The sequence below is a fragment of the Bos indicus genome, chromosome 29, assembly GCF_029378745.1.
Source record: "Bos indicus isolate NIAB-ARS_2022 breed Sahiwal x Tharparkar chromosome 29, NIAB-ARS_B.indTharparkar_mat_pri_1.0, whole genome shotgun sequence".
Taxonomy (NCBI): domain Eukaryota; kingdom Metazoa; phylum Chordata; class Mammalia; order Artiodactyla; family Bovidae; genus Bos; species Bos indicus.
Genome location: NC_091788.1, coordinates 32,392,872 through 32,411,253, shown reverse-complemented (window position 1 = coordinate 32,411,253; position 18,382 = coordinate 32,392,872). Strand labels below are relative to the sequence as shown.

Genomic DNA, 18,382 nt, shown 5'->3' with positions numbered 1-18,382 from the left:
GGTGCTAGTGGTAAAGAACCTGCCTACAAATCCAGTATTCTAGCCTGGAGAATCCCCATGGACAGAGGAGCCTGGTGGGCTACAGTCCATGGGGTGGCAAAGAGTTGGACATGACTGGGTGACTAAGCACATAGCACAGAAGTGCAGGAGATGTAAGACACATGTGTTTGATCCCTGGATCAGGAAGATCCCCTGGAGGAGGGCGTGACAACCCAGTCCAGTATTCTTGCCTGAAGAATCCATAGACCAAGGAGCCTGGCGGGCTATAGTCCATAGAGTTACAAAGAGTTGGACACGACTGAAGCGACTTAGCACCCACACATATAGCAAAACGGTGTGACCCCGTTCAGTCCCAGGGTCTTATTCCATTCTCAGCACCTTTAACCCACTTGGAAGAAGAATAGCCCCAGAGTAAACTTTATCCAGTATTGTTTTCTTAACATGTATTATTCCATTCACTCCTCCTACCTTATGAGGAAGGTATTATTTTTCCCATCTTTTAGTTGAGTAAACTGAGGTTTAGATAAAAGAACAGGCCTAGGTCCCTGTTAGTAAGTGATGGAGCCAGGATTTGAATCTATGTATCCCTGGCTTCAAAGAACGGGGCCTTAAGCGCTGCAAACCATGGTCTCCCACATACTGTATTTGTCCTTTTTAGAGAGTACTGGGTAGAGAGTATATTTTATGGATTTTACAAAAACTAATAAGAGAATTGAACAAGTGCCCAAATGGGAAGAATGAAAATTCTAATCTAGCTATCAATATCATTAAAACTTAGGCACAGAACTTCCCTGGTGGTCTAGTGGTTAAGGATCTGCCTTCCAATGCAGGGGATGCAGGTTCAAGTCCCTGGTCGGGAAACCAAGATCCCACATGCTATGGGGCAACTGAGTCCACGTGCTGTAGCCAGAGAAGCCTGTGCACGCCAATGGAAAATCCCACATGCCACAACCAAGAGCTGACACAGCCAAATAAATAAATATTTTAAAAAGAAAGAAATAAAACTTACACACACTGATTAACAAAGAGCAATTTTATTAGGTAAATACATTTTTTTGTTTTTTTCTTTGGTATTTGTCACCTATTGGTTCTATGATACTGGAATGTCTTATAAGAATATCTTTCATGGTGTTTTTATAGACTAAGGTAACAGTAAAAAAAATAAAAGACAAAAGCCAGGATTATATGAAGATGACCAAGATTCTGCCTTGCGATTAACCATGGATCTTTATTTGAAAATTTTAAAAAGTCTTCAAATGGTTGAGGAAATGCATGAAAATAACTGTATACATAGTCCAAGTCAGAAACCTTTCCCATTCCTGTCTTTTTTTTTTTTGGATGGGGGAGGGTAGTGATCAATATTTGGTTCTACATAGTGTGTTGCACAGAAAACTCTACTCAATGCTCTGTGGTGACCTGAATGAAAAGGAAATCCCAAAGGGAAGGGAATATATGTATACATATGACAGATTCATTTTGGTATACAGTAGAAGCTAATACAACATTGTAAAGCAACTATACTCCAATAAAAATTAGTTTAAAAAATAGTCTTTTGTTATCTATGAATAATTCTTACTTATGGATGATAGTTACTGTTCCATTAGGGAATCTTAATATATTTCCTTTTGTTTCCTGGCCACAGAGGCAGGGACCTCTCAACTCTTATGAAGATCCCCGGATGGCCTGTGGTTTCCAGTCGGCCTATCATCCACCAAGAGCTTGTTACCCGTTCTGGGAAGAGACAGCTACTCAGGAAGTGCCCACCGGCCTTGAGCACTATGGCTCAGGTAGGAACATAAATGGCGGCTGAGACTGAGGGTGGGGTTGAGGGCCCGAGGCAACTGGGTGCGGGCGGCATCCTGTGTCATCTGCCCTCACAGCGGCCCTGGCTTATGTGCGTACCGGGTGTTCTTGTTCTATGGGAAGTCCCAGAACTTTTCAGTCATTTTGAATGACTTTATTCTCCAGCGACAGAAAGACTAAACTCTAGGAAGGGGCCCACGCGAGGTTTCTTTACTTATGTCTTCATTTTGTATATAGTTCTCTCCACTTTGCCTGTCTGGGGTTTTAACCCCTAAAACCTGGCTGTTAACAAAGGACCTAGAAGGTTTTTTAATTATGAAGTGTGAACCAGAGGGACAGAGGGTGTGTGGACTAGCCAGCCTTTGTTGTTGTTTTAATTTTTATTGGAGCACGGTTGTTTTAGTGTTGTGTTAGTTTCTGTGTGTGTGTGTGCACGCGTGCTGAACTGCGTCCAACTCTTTGTGACCTGTGGACTGTACCCACCAGGCTCCTCTGTCCATGGGATTCTTCAGGCAAGAATACTCTAGTGGTTACCATGCCCTCCTCCAGGGGATATTCCCAACCGTGGAATCCAACTACATTGGCAGGTGGATTCTTTACTACTAGTGCCACGTGGAAAGCCCTATCATACAGCGAAGTGAATCAGCCATATATATACACATACCCCCTTTTTTGAATTTCCTTCTCTTTTAGGTTACCACAGAGCACTGAGTAGAATTCCCTGAGTTATAGAGCAGTTTCTCGTTAGTTACTTATTTCATGAAGTGAAGTGAAAGTGAAAGTTGCTCAGTCGTGTCCGACTCTTTATGACTCCATGGAATTCTATACAGTCCATGGAATTCTGCCAGCCAGAATACTGGAATGGGTTCCCTTCTCCAGCAGATCTTCCCAACCCAGGAACTGAACCAGGATCTCCTGTATCACAGGCATTCTTCACCACCTGAGCTACCAATTTCATACACAGTATCAACAGTGTGTATATATATATATATATATATATATATATATATATATATTTATATATATAGGTCCCAATCACCCAATTTATCCCACCCTCCTTTCGCCCCTTGGTGTCCATACGTTTGTTCTCTATAGTCAGTCTTCTTATATGATGTAATTTCTTTCATTTGTCTTCTCTTTCCATCATCCTCTTCTGTTCTGCCCTGCGCCGCATTTGGCTTCTTCCTCCTCATCTGCTGCCTCTCTCCTCAACTCTTCTTCCTCACAAAAGCTCCTCTCCTCAGAATTCCTTTCAGTCCTGACTTGCTGCTCACAGTGCTGCCCTCTGGTGAACAGGATCCACTCTCCCAAGGAGCAGACAAGTTCCAAGTCTATACCTCAGTTCTATTGTGCTGGAGTCATTGTGTTTCTCACAAATTCCATTGGTCCTTGCTAACTGGCTAACTTTTGTTGGTTTATTTTTGATACAAAATGTAAAACCTTAATTTAGGGATCCTGAAATGATTGATTCTGACAGTAAGTTCAATTTTTCAAGAGATCAGGTTATGATTATATATCCAGATACCAAAAAGCCGCATTTGTTTTCTCCCAGGACGAATTCTTAGTGTAAGAAATTTCATGATGCTTACATGTTGTGTATGTGTGTTTACTGCTCAGTCATGTCCAACTCTTTGCGACCCTTTGGACTGTAGCCCACCAGGTGCCTTTGTCCATGGGATTTTTTCGGGCAAGAATACTGGAGTGGGTTTTGTGACTTCCTCCTCCAGGGGATCTTCCTAACCCAGGGATAGAACCTACGTCTCCTGTGTCTCCCATATTGCAGTCAAATTCTTCAACCTCTGTTCTAATGAACTGCATAGTGTGAAAAGCCACTGGAAACTAACTTAAATGCAACTTTTTTTGTTCCATATCTCTTTACCTGAGAACACTGCTTTATGGCAAGTTATTTTTATAATACTGGAGAAATAAAGGAAATGTTTGTTTTGTTGCCTACACTGTATCTTTCACCTGGAATACACCGACAGACACAGAGTGAGACGTGGTAACACTTGATGGGGGCTGAGAAGGATGGGAGTTGGTCTGCAGTTGCCAGGTTCTCCTCCTGGGCAGGATGAAGTTGACCCTGTGTTCCCTGTCTTGACTCAATAGCCCTTGATCTTGGAGGTGTTCTTTGGCACTACCTCCGATCTCAGACAGGATAGCATCTGTGTCATCACTTTCTGCTTGGCATCTCAGTTGCCCCCAAGGATAAACACAGGTCTCGGCTATTCACCCATTTCATGAGGCGGCACAGAGAATTTTATAGTTGTTCACAGGTTAGACTTAAGGACTTAAAGTTTTAAGAGATGAGAAAAAGTGATCCTTTAAACATCTAAACCAAAAAAAAAAGAAAAAAAGATTTCGTTTGTGTAAGCAAAAGATCAAAATGGTTTTGCCTATATGTATAATTCTTCAATCCATTCACGCCACTAGGCTTTGAAGTCTTATATCTCCCTATGCAACAGAGATTAATGCTGCCTTGCCTTAACGCCTTCAGCTCTGGATGGTGCTTCTGTGTGCTACCAATTTATAGTTTATTACATTTACTTAATACATCTTCTTAGTAGCTGAGGTCATCTCCACATTCACTTGTAGCTTCAAATCAGAATACCTCATTTTCATCAGAAAAAGACATGGCCCATCTTTTTCTTAGCTAAGAAGTACATAAATAAGTGAAGATGATTTTTCAATCTCCTCCTTGTCAAGTTTCTCAAAGGTAAGAGTTTTTACTTCAGGGCCAATGAGACAATGTCTGTGAAGATTTTTAGGAACCTCAGGAGGAAGCTTCTTTATTTTTTTAAACTTTTTATTTTGTATTGGGGTTTAGCCAATTAAACAATGCTTTGATATTTCAGGTGAACAGTGAAGGGACTCAGCCATACATATACATGTATCCATTCTCCCCCAAACTTCCCTCCTATTCAGGCTGCCTCATATTATATTGAGCAGACTTATCTATGCTATACTGTAGGTCTTCGTTGGCTATCCATTTTAAATACAATAGTGTGTACATGTCCATCCTAAACCCCTAACTTATCCCTTCCACCCATTCTTCCCCCCTGACAACTGTAAATTCCTTCTGTGAGTCTCTTTTGTAAGTTCATTTATCTCATTTCTTTTTAAATTCCACATATAAGGGATGCGATATGATACTTCTCCTTCTCTGTTTGATTTCACTCAGTATGACAATCTCTAGATCCACCCATGTTGTTGCAAAGGACATCAATTCATTCTTTTTAATGGCTAATAGTCATTGGAAAAGACCCTGATGCTAAGAAAGATTGAGGACTGGAGGAGAAGAGAGCGACAGAGGATGAAATGGTTGAATGACATCATTGACTCAATGGACATGAGTTTGAACAAACTCTGGGAGATGGTGAAGGACAGGGAAGCCTGGCCTGCTGCAGACCAGAGGTCACAAAGACAAAAAGAATTAGACACGACTGAGAAACTGAACAAAAAATGGCTGAGTAATACTCCGTTGTATATATGTACCACATCTTTATCCATTCCTATGTTGATGGACATTTAGGTTGCTTAGGGGGAAGTTGTTTTAAAAATGCTAGGACTGATAGTCATGTAATAGAGTCTACTTTCCACAGTCTACCTCTTTAAGAAGGAAGCTGGAGTCTCCTAGATTGGTGGCTCTTGGGTAGGATGGGAAGATAAGGGCATATGATAATCAATCCTAAAATGACCTGGATTGTCACCAGCTGCAGCTCAGAAACTCTAGCCAGCTTCTATGAGGATGTGGTGCTTTGGTGGTGAACGTGATATCTGTAGTTTCCTGTATCCTAGGCTTCTTCTGATGGAAATATCTGGCAAAACCCCTGAGCCTTCCCAGCCCCTCCTTTGCCTTCTGAGCTGTCCACATGAAGGAAGGGGTTGCAGTGATTATTTCTGGGCAGTGGTCCAGCCCTCCGCAGTGATGGGTGTCCTTTGGAAGGAGATCTTGGGGTTACAGGGAAGGGAGATGAAGACATGGACCAATCGATGATTTCTCCAGCTGCAGCGCATTTCCTTGGAGATGTGTTGACTAAGAAAAAAATAGAGAAAAAAATACTCACCATTTTTTTTCATCTTCTTTTATCCTATTTATAACTTCAGTTTCCTTCCCGTCCTCCTAGCCACTCCCCAGCCCTGCTTCCATCTCACATTTGCGCTCTGAGAAGGGATGTAGGCTCTTCTTCTGTCAGGACTACCCACCTGTTAGTGCCTGGGCTGCCCGGCAGGAGGGGCCATCGAGGACCGATGAGGGTCCTTCCTCTGAATGTTGTTCCTATTCCCCAAAGGGACTGAGGCCCAGAGGGAGGAGAAGAGTGGAGGGAGGGAGGAGGGGGAGAGAATAAAGCTGAGAGAAAATGTGAGCAGGGGAGAGGTTATCAGGTGATGGGAACAGAATGCTCAGCAATCCAGACTAGTCATGAATTAGTTGGACAGAATAGCTGGTGAAAGGGAAGAAAGAAGAGATGTGTGGAAATAGAAAAGAAAAGTGGGTGTTAGTAGAGAGACAGAGGAACTCTAGGACAAGAGAATGAAAGATGAATGGGAAGGGAAAAGAAGGGGAGGGGCAGATACCATGAAAGAGAAAAAGAGATGAATCTGAGGACATTAACTCTACAGCTAAAAAGGGAAGCCACATTTGCATGCAATTGCCTGTGCAGCTGTACATCTCTTCATGACAATCTTGTAGTCATCATTTTCTTTCATTTCTACCTCCTCCTCCAGCTCGCCTCTTCCCCCTCCTTCCCATCAGCCTGAAGCCATTAGCGACAGCCAATGGGGACCGAGAGTGGGGTTCTGCATGAATGAATGGGCTCTTTCTATCTTAGCCTCTCCTCATCCCTCTGTCAGGGAGCCTGGTGAATCAATGGAGCCCCTTACACGAGACACGGCTGAAATGTCTGTTGCTGTTTATAGTCTGACTGAAGTGGAGCCCACTGGCTCTGCCTTCCCTCTGTTCCCTTCTTCTATGTTGTCCCCCCACCTCAGCCCTTTCTCTCAATCATTGAAGCAAGAAGCATTTTTGTAAATATCAGTCTCTTGTTCCCCGTCTCTGAGAACTCACTAACACTGCACTGCCTCTTACTGTCATGACCAGCTCCCATCCATGGCCCCATGGAAGGGATGGAGTAGAAATGGCAAACTATTTTTAGACACAGACAGTGAGCTCAGAGTGGTGCCCAGACCCAGATGGAGTCATGCAATGCCTGTTTTCCACTGGGGACCAGAAAAGTGACATCAGAGACCCAACTGAGCACCCAGGCCACACGACCGTGGTCCCTCCCATCCACTGATAGCTGTCCATGTTTGACTTGAACCTCATAGCTCTGATGACTGTGAATGATAATAATGTGTATCAGAAACTATGACACACTTTCAGAGTGACATATTATCAAAGCATTTTTCATTTCAGGGATGGGTCTGTCTTGAATCAGCTAAACTTACACAGGTGTTCTTTGACCAAAGTTCACTTTTGCAAAATAGTTGTTTTGAGTTGGAAAGCATCTGCAGGTTCAGAACACAGTAAACCCAACTTACCCTCATAGGAACGGACCTATGGCCTCATTACTGTGGTCTTTGATTTGATAAGAGACAATGCTTTTTTTTTTTTTTTTTCTTTTTGGATCATGCAATTTGCCAAGTTTTTGGTCCTGGGTCTTAGTAAAAACCTCATCTACCCAGTCTTATTTCTCATTCTTGAGGAGAGAGGTGAAGTCTATTGTGAAGACTCCAACCTCTAGAACCGATTGCTTGGATCTGCCCATCAGCCCTTCCTGTGTTGCCTTAGACAACTTATTTTATATTTCCACTTCCCCATCTAAACCAGTGTTTTCAAAGTGTTTCAGAGTCACCGGAGGGCTTGTTAAAATGCAGGTTGTGGGGGTTCTATCCCCAGGGTTTCTGATTCAGTGAGTCTAGGGTAGGGCTCAACATTTGCATTTCTCTCAAAGTCTCAGGTGGTGCTATGGCTGTTGCCGGTCTGAAGACTACACTTTGGGAACCACCAAGTTAATATATGACAAGCATAAAGCAGTGCCGTCACTAAGCAAGCACGATATGAATGTTTGCCACTGTAACTCTTTGTCCTCAAGTGCCCAAGCATCCAGAAATGTGTGTGTATTGTTGAGTCAGAAAGTGACCCGGTGATGGGATGAACATTTTTGGTGGCCAATGCCATGCCCTGGAAACTGAGAAGAGAGAAAGGGGAAGACTCATGCCTGTCTCTTAGCAACTTTTATCCAAATTTGTATATGAGACTACATTTATGTGATGTAAAGAAATGATCCCTAGATGAAATATCACATTTATGAGATAAAGGTTAACCATTAAGTGTGTGACTTTGAATCTTGCCACAGTATCTAAAATTTCTAAAATGCATTTACTAGCAAAAGGGTTGAATAAAAGAGTGTCTTTCCCAAATAAACTTCAGAAGTTCAAGTGGGAGACTGTACTGAAAGTCTGAGTTCACGGTCCCTCCCAAGCCAGACGGCCAGGCGGCTGGGAGAGATCAAACCTGGACCAGTGTTTGGAAAGGGCTATCGACAACCAGGTGGGAAGTTTCAGCAGGAAAAACAGATGCCTCTGACTTGGCTTTTAAGTGTTGCGAATATCGAGGGAATGCCAGAGAGACTTGTTAAATGGAGATTCACCTTGCTCTGAAATGTTTATTCTCCTAGCAGTCTTGTTCTTTTAGCTGATCATCTCAGATGGCCCTGTGGTTTAAAAAAAATGATATTTTAAACTCTATCTGCTGCACATATCTGTTCTTTCCTCATTCAGAGTATGTTTTCTTTTCTGAAAGGAGCTGTTCTAGGTTCTTTGTTCTTCAAAACAGTTCTGATCCTGTGTGTGTGGGTGTGCATGCATACATTTGTCTGGGATGTAGTAATATGGACCATTCCTCTCAGGGAAAATTTTGACCTCAGAATCTGACTTGGTAGTTGTGTCTGGAAGAGGGAAGCTGTAAGCCTGTCTCAGGTTTTAGCCTTTCACGGAAGGGGCTACAGTTGGGGCCAAGCTGCCGGACAAACTGCTTCCAGGGGATAGCACTGCCAGAAGCTTGATTCAGGAAACCCTCTCCCCACCTGCATCCCATCTCAGAGAGGACCAAAAAATGGCTAGGAGAGGCTTGGGGAAAGAGCAGCAGGTCTGCCTCCAGCTAGGAGTGCATTGGGAAGAGCATCCACATGCAAAAACTAGCCCACACTCTGGCTCTATCACTTTGTTCTTCTGATCATGAGGTTTTTACCAATGCCTGAACTTCTTCTCCATAAGTGAAACGTATTTCTCTGGCTATGGATTGAATTTGCTCCTATTTGCCAATGTTACATTGTCCCATCCATCTTATTCACCCCCAACCCCTTCCAGCTAAGTGCTGTTTCATATGCAGATTACCATCACTTTCAGTTTAAGTTTTTGAATATAAGCTGAAAGGTATTGAGTCCCAGCAAAGGGTTAGGGCAGCCATCCCCAACCTTTTGGCACTAGGGACCAGTTTCATGAAAGACAATTTTTCCTTCGACTTGGGGGTGGGGAATAGTTTCAGGATGATAGAAGCTCATTACACTTTTTTGTGTGCACTTTATTTCTATTAATATTACATCAGCTCCACCTCAGATCTTCAAGCATTAGATCCCAGAGTTTGGGACCCCTGGGTTAGGGGGCTTGGTGGAAAGAGCAAGAATACACCTGGGATCTTGTTCTCTATCCTTTAACAGGTCCGATCATTACACTCATTTCAAAAAGTCTTGTGCTATTACATAGAGTGCTATATTTCTACTTCAAGAGGTGTTATAGTATGTGATCAACAGATGCTACCTTTTCCTTACACCACAATCTGAATGTGAATTTAAGTGACCCAAAGAAACCTGGTGCCCGACCCTTAAGTCCTGAGTCTTGCCCACATTCATCCAGCCCCAGACTGGTTTTCTGACACCTGTCAATTTTTCCTTCCCGGTGTCCCAGTTTACAGAGAAATGAGAAGGCAGCCTGGTGAGGACCAGAAAGAGAAGCTACAGGCTAGAGAGTTCAGCAGCCCAGGGCAGGAAGGACTGTAAAGACCTTCCTAAATGTAAAACACCCCTGCAGTTCTTCTGAAGGGAAGGGAACCGAGTGGGAGAAACCTGGGCCGGGGTTAGTGAATTACAACGGGGATGCGTGCGCTCTTTGGCAGTCCTCCAGGGCCTCTTCTCAAAAATCCTAGGAAGTAACAGCATTGCACTGGGAGTCCCAGGGGGCTGGGGAGAAAAAAGTTCTCTTAACTTTTTCAAACCACAAATATTTGGTCCGAGTTGGGAAAAGGTCCCTGGGGCACGGAGTTCTTATTGGATTCAAGCTGTCTGACCCCTCTTCGGGAACTCGGTGGGGGGAGCGGGGGCTGGGGACCCCGGTGGAGGCCGCCTGGCGTCAGCCCTTCCCTCCCCACCCCGCCGCCCTCGGTGAATGAAGTGCTGGTGGGTGAGGGGGCGGGGGCTGCACGCCGGCGCGGGGAGGGGGCTGGGTGGGGGAGGGATGCGCGGAGGCAGCCTGTTGTTCTCAGCGTCTGGCCGCCTGGAGACTTACTCTCTCCAGATGTTCGCTGTGTTTATAGCTGCTGAAGCAAGAGACCCAGCTCCTTCATTAATAAGTTTCTTTCCTGCGCTGTAGCCAGGGGTCTCAGCTCAAGGCTGCAGCTGGGAGAGGCGCGCTGGGGGGCAGGGACGAGGGGAGGCGCCCCTCCCCACCGCCCCCGCCTCCGCGTCCCTCAACCCCCCACCCCGCCTTCCTCCTCTGCAATCCTCCCAAAATACACGAGCACACAAAAAGAAAAACACCAGCAGATTTTTTATTTCAGAGAGTAAACACTTGGGCCGTGGGGGTCTGGAGGTTATGGGAAAAGAGGAAACCATCAGGCTAATCAGGCCGGCACACACTTCCCCTGCTGAAATAAAACAGAAATCATTGCTCTGCAGGCCGGTGGTTTAACCCCGGCGCTGCCAGCGAGACGGGCGCACGCCGAATCCGCCCGAAGGGAGGCAGGGCGTCCGGACACGCTGCAAGACGCGGCTCTGGGAGCCGAGGAAGCGGGAGACGCGGCTCTGGGAGCCGAGGAAGCGGGAGCGGAGGAAGCAGAAAAGACGAGCGCGCGGCGTCGGCCACTCCATTCGATCGGGGGAAGCACGACTGCCCCGAGCCCGGCTTGAGAAAGAGACCGTTGGAACAGAAGAGATTGTGGGCGTAGATTCAGTTTTGCAAGAGGCTGGAGGGAGTTCTAGATGGGTCGAGAGAAGATAGCGGGATGGATAAGGGGGCGAACGCTCTGTGGAGTGCACGTGCGCACTGATTCGGTTGGGAAATGAACAAGGGAGTTGAGACTGGCCTGGGCCCAGGTTCTAGCCTCGCCACCTACCAGCTGTGCGACTCTGGCCACGTCACTGACCCCTTCTGAGCCTGTGTCCTCATATGTGATAGAATAATGCCTACCTCCCAGAATTACGGCGAGGAACAGAAAACCGTATTGAAGGCGGACATGGTGCGCACCAAAGCACGGCTGTCAATTCATGATTTCATAGATGACTTTAGACTGACCAAGGCCTTCCTCCCTCCCGCTTTCCTTCCTTTCTTCCTTCCTCCCTCCCTCCTCCTCCTCCTATTAAATGCCTTCAGCTTCCATCTTCACTCACTTGCCCCCTAGGCTGGCTGTCTGGAGATCGTAAATATCTCATGGGTCAGAGGTCATAGGTCAAACATGAGACCTAATTGCACTCTGAGAGAAATTACCTTCCCACTGATGCAGAGGGCAACCTTTGGCTCTCTCTTAGGCTGCCCGTGTAACAGGCCCATCCACTCTGGTTCGGTCTCTGCCCCGCCTACAGTGGCCCAGTGAGCTGACCGATCCCTCCACCCCTGTCATTGTGAGAATGAGGAGTGGAGGGGTGCCTTCCCCACTGGGCTCCCCAACAGCCCCAGTTGGAGTCATTCGCCACCTGTTTGACTGTTTTGGACTTTCTTGCAGATCTTTAGGATTTGTGTTCATCCTTGAAGGTGACATTAAAAAAACAAAATTCAAAACTCCCAATGTCTGAGGTGTCCTACGGGTTTTTCCTGTACCTCCTCAGACTTGCTAAACTAAACCTTGAGAAACAGAGACAGTGATTTTCAACATCTACAGAACCAGGTTCTAGTTGCCTTCACAGCTGTTGCGTGATTTCTTACCTGCTTCATACATGCTTTTTAAAAAAATCAATCCTGACAACTTATGCTGAGTCTTAAGCCTGCAGAGTCTCATAGAGCAAGGGGGCTTGATGCAGATGTCTCAGAAACACGGGGTCCCTCTGAAGTTGTGTGCAAGGGTGTTTCTAAGGGTCTGTAGCTTTCCTTGGATTCTCAAAAGTGATTTGACCTCCCCCGGGAGGTTAAGAATTGCCAAGGGAAAAGGTACCTTTGTAGCCCCAGCAGCACTTACGTTGTTGTACTTGGCGAGTGTGCCAAGCACACTTTGTTGAACTCACTTGAATTCCCTGCTAAAGCTTCCTTCCTATCAACCCCTTCTCACCACTCTGGTCAGTTCCAAGAGACAGTCTTAAATCTGGAAATGGTTTCTATCCTATGGTCTTGGAAACACTGGGCATGGATGCTATGCCTGAATTCCAGCCACTTCACTCGTTTCCTTTTAAACACTCCCCTTTTACTGCGTGCTCCTTAGAGTGATCTTTCCAAGTACCCATGAAGTAGGACCTGTGGAGTCTACTGGGAGCTGCAGGTGGGATGGGTCAGAGCCCTTAGGATGACTCCGTAGGGGCGTCACACTGTGATCTGTTTCTCAAGGACTAGCCAGTGCATGGGAGATTTCCCCAGCATCACTGTTTCATGCAGTAGGGAAAAATGAGCTGGAGGAACGGGGCCTCTGAAAGGGGGTGGAAATCCTGAGCCAACACCCCGTCCCACAACAGATACAGAAACTAGGATGGCACATAGAGGTCCTTCACTCCTCAGGCACTGCCTCCGATCCTGGCTGCCCTTTGGCATCTTCACCCTGATTTGTTCTTTGCCTTCTGGTGGAACCATTGGCTATGACATCCGCTGCCACAAACTAACTTAGACAAGTGGAGACCACTTTCAGGGTCTCAAATTGCCCCACCCTGGTCACCAACTTGGAGCAGCCGAGACAGTTTGCATTTCCTTGTTGGTCAGCCCAGATGGACATTTTTCACCAACCAGGACCGACAGACAGTCTGCATCCCGCTGATAGACTGAACGTTGGATTTTATAATGAAAGTGGCTGAACTGCCTGTATCCTATTCCTGGTCTGTTGAGACAAGACTGGAAATAATAGAAAAGTTGTTGTGAAATAGACATTTCATCAGTATTATGTGCTTTGAACAATTAAAGTACCTGAACAGCAAAATCAGCCTACCATGATGCAAAGTTTGGTTGACAGTGATATTTTTGTATTGTTTTGTTTTCAACATAGTCCAGATCCCTCAGATTTTTCAATGAGATATCTATGCTTATCTCTTTTCCTTGTTGCTTTTCTGCTGATCAATTAAAAAATTTAGAATGAAGAGTAAAAATAGTTCCTGTCTCATTCTGCTTCAATTTTAAATAATCTTATTGGAGGAAGTCCAACAATGACAAACCTAGACAGTATATTAAAAAGCAGAGACATTACTTTGCCTACAAAGGTCCGTATAGTCAAAGCTATGGTTTTTCCAGTAGTCATGTATGGTCCATGTGAAAATTGGGCCATAAAGAAGGCTGAGCACTGAAGAACTGATGCTTTTGAACTGTGGTGTTAGAGAAGACTCTTGAGAGTCCCTTGGATTGCAAGGAAATCAAACCAGTCAATCCTAAAGAAAATCAATCCTGAGTATTCTTTGAAAGGACAGATGCTGAAGCTGAAGCTCCTATACTTTAGCCACCTGTTGTGAAGAGCCAACTCATTAGAAAAGACCCTGATACTGGGAAAGATTGAAGGCAAGAGGAGAAGGGGACGGCAGAGGATGAGAGGGTTGAATGGCATCACCGACTCGATGGGAATGAGTTTGAGCAAACTCTGAGAGTTGGTGATGGACAGGGAAGCCTGGTGTGCTGCAATCCATGGGCTCTAAGAGTCGGACACGACTGAGGGACTGAACAACAACAGGAAGTCCAGGAAAAGACCTGCTTTCTTTCTAGACCAATTTGAGAGGTAGAATAATAGCCATTCATTAAATACTTTCTGTCTGCTAAGGATCACACATGTGTGGTCTTTTTGACTCTTACAATATTCCTTAGAAGGGCAATATTATTCCCATTTTACAGATGAGATGAACGAGGCTCAGAGAGGTCAAGTCACTTCCCTCAATTAGTCTCACTGTGCTTCTGGGAGGTGGGAAGAGGGTCAGTTAAACTGAGATCTTCCTCCAAAGCCCATGCTTTTAACTATAATACAAACTTTGCTGCCCAATGTGTTTTTAAATTACGGATGTTTATCTATGTCTGTGCTGGGTTTTCGTCGCTGTGTAGGCTTTCTCTAGTGGCAGCGAGTGAAGGCTGCTCTCTAGTATTGATGGGCAGGTGTCTCATTGTATGGCTTCTCTTGTTGTGGAGCACAGGTTCTAGGTGCTCAGGCTTCAGTAGTTGTGGCACATGAGCGAAGTTGCTCCACAGCATGTGGGATCTTCCCAGACCAGGGATCAAACCCGAGTCTCCTGGATTGGCTTCCGTGGTGGCTCCGGTGGTAAAGAATTTCCCTGCAATATGGGAGACCCAGGTTTGATCCCTGGGTTGGGAAGATCCCCTGGAGAAGGAAATGGCAGCCCACTCACAGTATTCTTGCCTGGAGAATCCCACGGACAGAGGAGCCTGGTGGGATACAGTCCATGGGGTCCGAAAAGAGTCGGACACAACTGAGCGAACACTCACTCCTGGATTGGCAGGTAGATTATGGAAGGTGGATTTTTAACCACTAGACCACCAGGTAAGTCCCCAAACATTTCTTCATTGTCACCTCACCCCTGGTGGCTGATGTCCACCCTGTAGAATGAGATAATATACGCTTTCCTTGTTTCCCACAAACTGGAAACTCCTAAAAGCCTTGCCGGAGGAAATGGGTGTCCGCGGTCTACATTTTGGACCCTTCTCTCTGGTTTCTTTTGCTCCAGCAGTGGTTCCTCAAGGGCACAGAAGGGCATTCGTGAAGCTGCCGTGGAGGATGGTGTCTTTCGCTGGCATTCGCTTAGGGTCTGTCACCAAAGTTTGGCCCTCCCGGTGCCCCTTCCTGCTTCTTCACCAATCCGAGTCGCTGAACCTGACTCCACCCTGAGAAGTTCCTGAAAGGTTTATCCCCTTGAAGCTCTCTACAGTGTGGGCAGCACGTGCTGAAGTTTACACAGACTCTCCGACCGCTGAATAGAGGGACTAATTGTGGGGAGGCTGCTTTTCAGCACACAGGATGGGCTGTTCTCTGTGGGTTTTTACTATCAAAAGGCTTTTAAAAGTGCAGCGGAGCCATTGTTGAATATTTCACAATGAATTAAATACCATTTCTCTCCTCACAGCTGTTCCATGTGAGTGAGCGGAGAGTGCTTTTTTTTTTTCTTGGCAGAAGACGTCTGCTGTATAAACCTCAGCACTGGGGTAATGAGATTATTTGTGTGCGGATTCTTTAGGAAAAGCATTTCTTTATTTTAAACTCAATGTGATGTGGGACTGCTGCTGAGGAGCTGAGAGGGAGAGCCTGGGAGAAGAATGGGATTGAAATGTCTCCAAGCAGGACTGGGAAAGGCAGGGGTGAGGGGCCCTGGGACCAGGCCTCCAGCCGCCGAACATTCATCCACATTTCCCCAGGGCCACCTCATCTCCCAGCCCTACTTGCTGGGCTCTGGAGGAGGGAAATTCCGTCTAGTTTTTTTAGTAACAATTAATCACTTTTCCATCTGCCCTTTCAAAATTCCTTCCTGATCTCACAAGTTTTTAATGGCATGGAAGGAACCTTGTTTTGCCCTCTACCTATTTTTGTATCAAGGAGGATTTAGAAACTTTAAGTTGTAAAAGACACAAAGAAAGCAGCTTTCTTGTAACACTGAAGGCGGTTCCACAATTAGGACATATTTGACCTTACTGTTGCTAGAATATAAAGTGCTCCATGGGGTATCTACTCATCTCCCCTTGCTTGAATAACATTTCCTGCCAAATGGCCTCTTCATTGCCATCCATAGACATCAGGCTTCAGGTAAGCAGTGAGTTGCAACTAAGTATAAAATCGATTAAGATTAAATACTAGTGTAGCCTTAACTCTTCTTAAAGTATCACTGAGGAGTTACCAGCTGTTCTTTAGATCCACTGAAGATCAAGAAAAAAACAGGACAAAAATGGGAAAAGGAGGGATTTAGATTAGCCATGGTGAAATTTAACTCTGAAATCCATTATTAAAGGACGTTGTGAATTGCTTCTCCCTTCAAATACCTTTCAAGATATTTCAGAAGTAGTCTAAGTAATTTTTGTTTTTTATTATACTTCTGCTTCTATCACAGAAGACAAAACTTTTAAGCCTTTTAAGAGAATTTTAGGAGACGGCAATGGCAACCCACTCCAGTACTCTTGCCCGGCAAATCCCATGGACGGAGGAGCCTGGTAGGTTGCAGTCCATGGGGTCGCAAAGAGTCGGACACAACTGAGCAATTTCACTTTCACTTTCATGCATTGGAGAAGGAAATGGCAACCCACTCCAGTGTTCTTGCCTGGAGAATCCCAGGGATGGGGGAGCCTGGTAGGTTGCAGTCCATGGGGTCGCAGAGTCGGACACAACTGAGCAACTTCACTTTCACTTTCATGCATTGGAGAAGGAAATGGCAACCCACTCCAGTGTTCTTGCCTGGAGAATCCCAGGGACAGGGGAGCCTGGTGGGCTGCCGTCTTTGGGGTTGCACAGAGTTGGACACGACTGAAGCGACTTAGCAGCAGCAGCAGCAGCAAGAGAATTGCAAGGAAATGTTTAAGGACACTGTCCAAAGGGAAAGAGCAGGTTGGATAGGAAAATAACTCTATTGACTTCGAGACTAATCTTTTGCTTCTGCTTCAGCTGGTGAAGCAAAAATTGGACTCAGGCTAGACGTGCTAGCATGGCAACCTACTCTAGTGTTTTTGCCTGGAGAATTCCATGGACTGAGGAGCCTGGTGGGCCACAGTCCATGGGGTTGCAAAGAGTCGGACACACCTGAGTGACTACTACACCTAGGCGTGCTGGCATGAGAACCTCGTGAGATTTGGGGGCAAAGGATACAAAGTTTGAAATGTGATTCTGAAGTTCTTCCATTTTGATCACTTACTCTCTTCCTTTCTCAAGTTTCCCAGTGTTTATGACAGAATGGGCAGTGAAAGTTAAGCATTCTTTCCTCCCTGTAACAGATGGAAAGGCAAGAGAGAATCTGTGCTGTTTTAGTTGCTTTGAGAAGCCAGATCTTTTGTGTACTCCGTCATGTGTACATATATACCAAGCTTTGTTTACTTTTTTGTAATAATCACTATAAAAATAATACATCTCTTTAAAGAAAATGTGTCAATTGAGGAATGGGGTGGAAGGGAGGTTCAACAGGGAGGGGATACATATATATATATATATATATATATATATATATATATATATATACACACACACACACACCTATCTATAGCCTGATTCTTTGTTGTACAGCAGAAACCAACACAATATTGTAAAGTGGTTATACTCCAATAAAAAAAGAAAGAAAGAAAATGTGTAAATTAAAGACTAGTAAGAATGGTAGTGCTGCGTGGGGAAGCAGTTTAGTCTCATCACTAATGGTTAACATGTTGAAGTCCCTTCTGTATATTTTTCTGTGAAGACCTCCCCTGGATATCACAGGGACATCTCAGTAGCCCTGAGCTCATCACTTGCTCCCCTGCCTCTGTAGGAAACCTACCTTTACCCTGTTCTCCAATGTCCCCAGGCTGGAAAGCAGGGAGTTTCTTATTCACTTCCTGCTTTGTGACTTAACCCCTGTGTTGGTCAAGGCTCTTTTTGTTTGCAAGTGGCAGAAACCTGGCTCAACTGGCTTAATTTTAGCAGGGGATTCATTGAGTTATAGAACTGAGAAGTCCAGTAGTACAGTCAACCTGTGGAACTCTAAGAAATCAAATCTCCTTGTCAATTCATCCCCTTTCTCCTCCTCTCTCTCCTCCTCCTGACCCCCTTCTAACTCTCTCTCCTCCCCATCTCCCTCCCAGGGGATCCTGTACTGGCAGAAGAGGAGGAACCTCTCAAGAGATGACCATTTATCCCTCAGATTTAGCTTAGTCACAGGTCTGTCCACTTTATTTTCTAAATAGCTCCTGTATTTATCCCATCTTCTCTTACGATTAATGTCAATGCCTTCAGGCCCCACAGTTGAGTCCTTGTATTGTAGAGACCATCTTAAGTACATTGTGGTCCCTAATTTGTCTTCCCTTTTTGTGGTGGGACTGGATGCTATGATCTTCGTTTTTTGAATGTTGAGTTTTAAGCCAGCTTTTTCACTCTTTTACCTTCATCAAGAGGTTCTTTAGTTCTTCGCTTTCTGCCATTAGAGTGATATCATCTGCATATCTGAGGTTGCTG

General features: G+C 45.2%; 1 protein-coding gene across 3 annotated transcripts in view; it reads left to right on the top strand.

The window, feature by feature from the left end:
• The window catches only part of ETS1 (ETS proto-oncogene 1, transcription factor), a 140,294-nt gene that overhangs the window by 29,371 nt on the left and 92,541 nt on the right, over positions 1-18,382 (top strand). For all 3 annotated transcript variants that reach the window (XM_070782449.1, XM_019954768.2, XM_019954767.2), the window contains exon 3: positions 1,643-1,787. In XM_070782449.1, the coding sequence (XP_070638550.1) occupies positions 1,643-1,787 (145 nt within the window). The remainder of the gene's footprint in view (positions 1-1,642; positions 1,788-18,382) is intronic.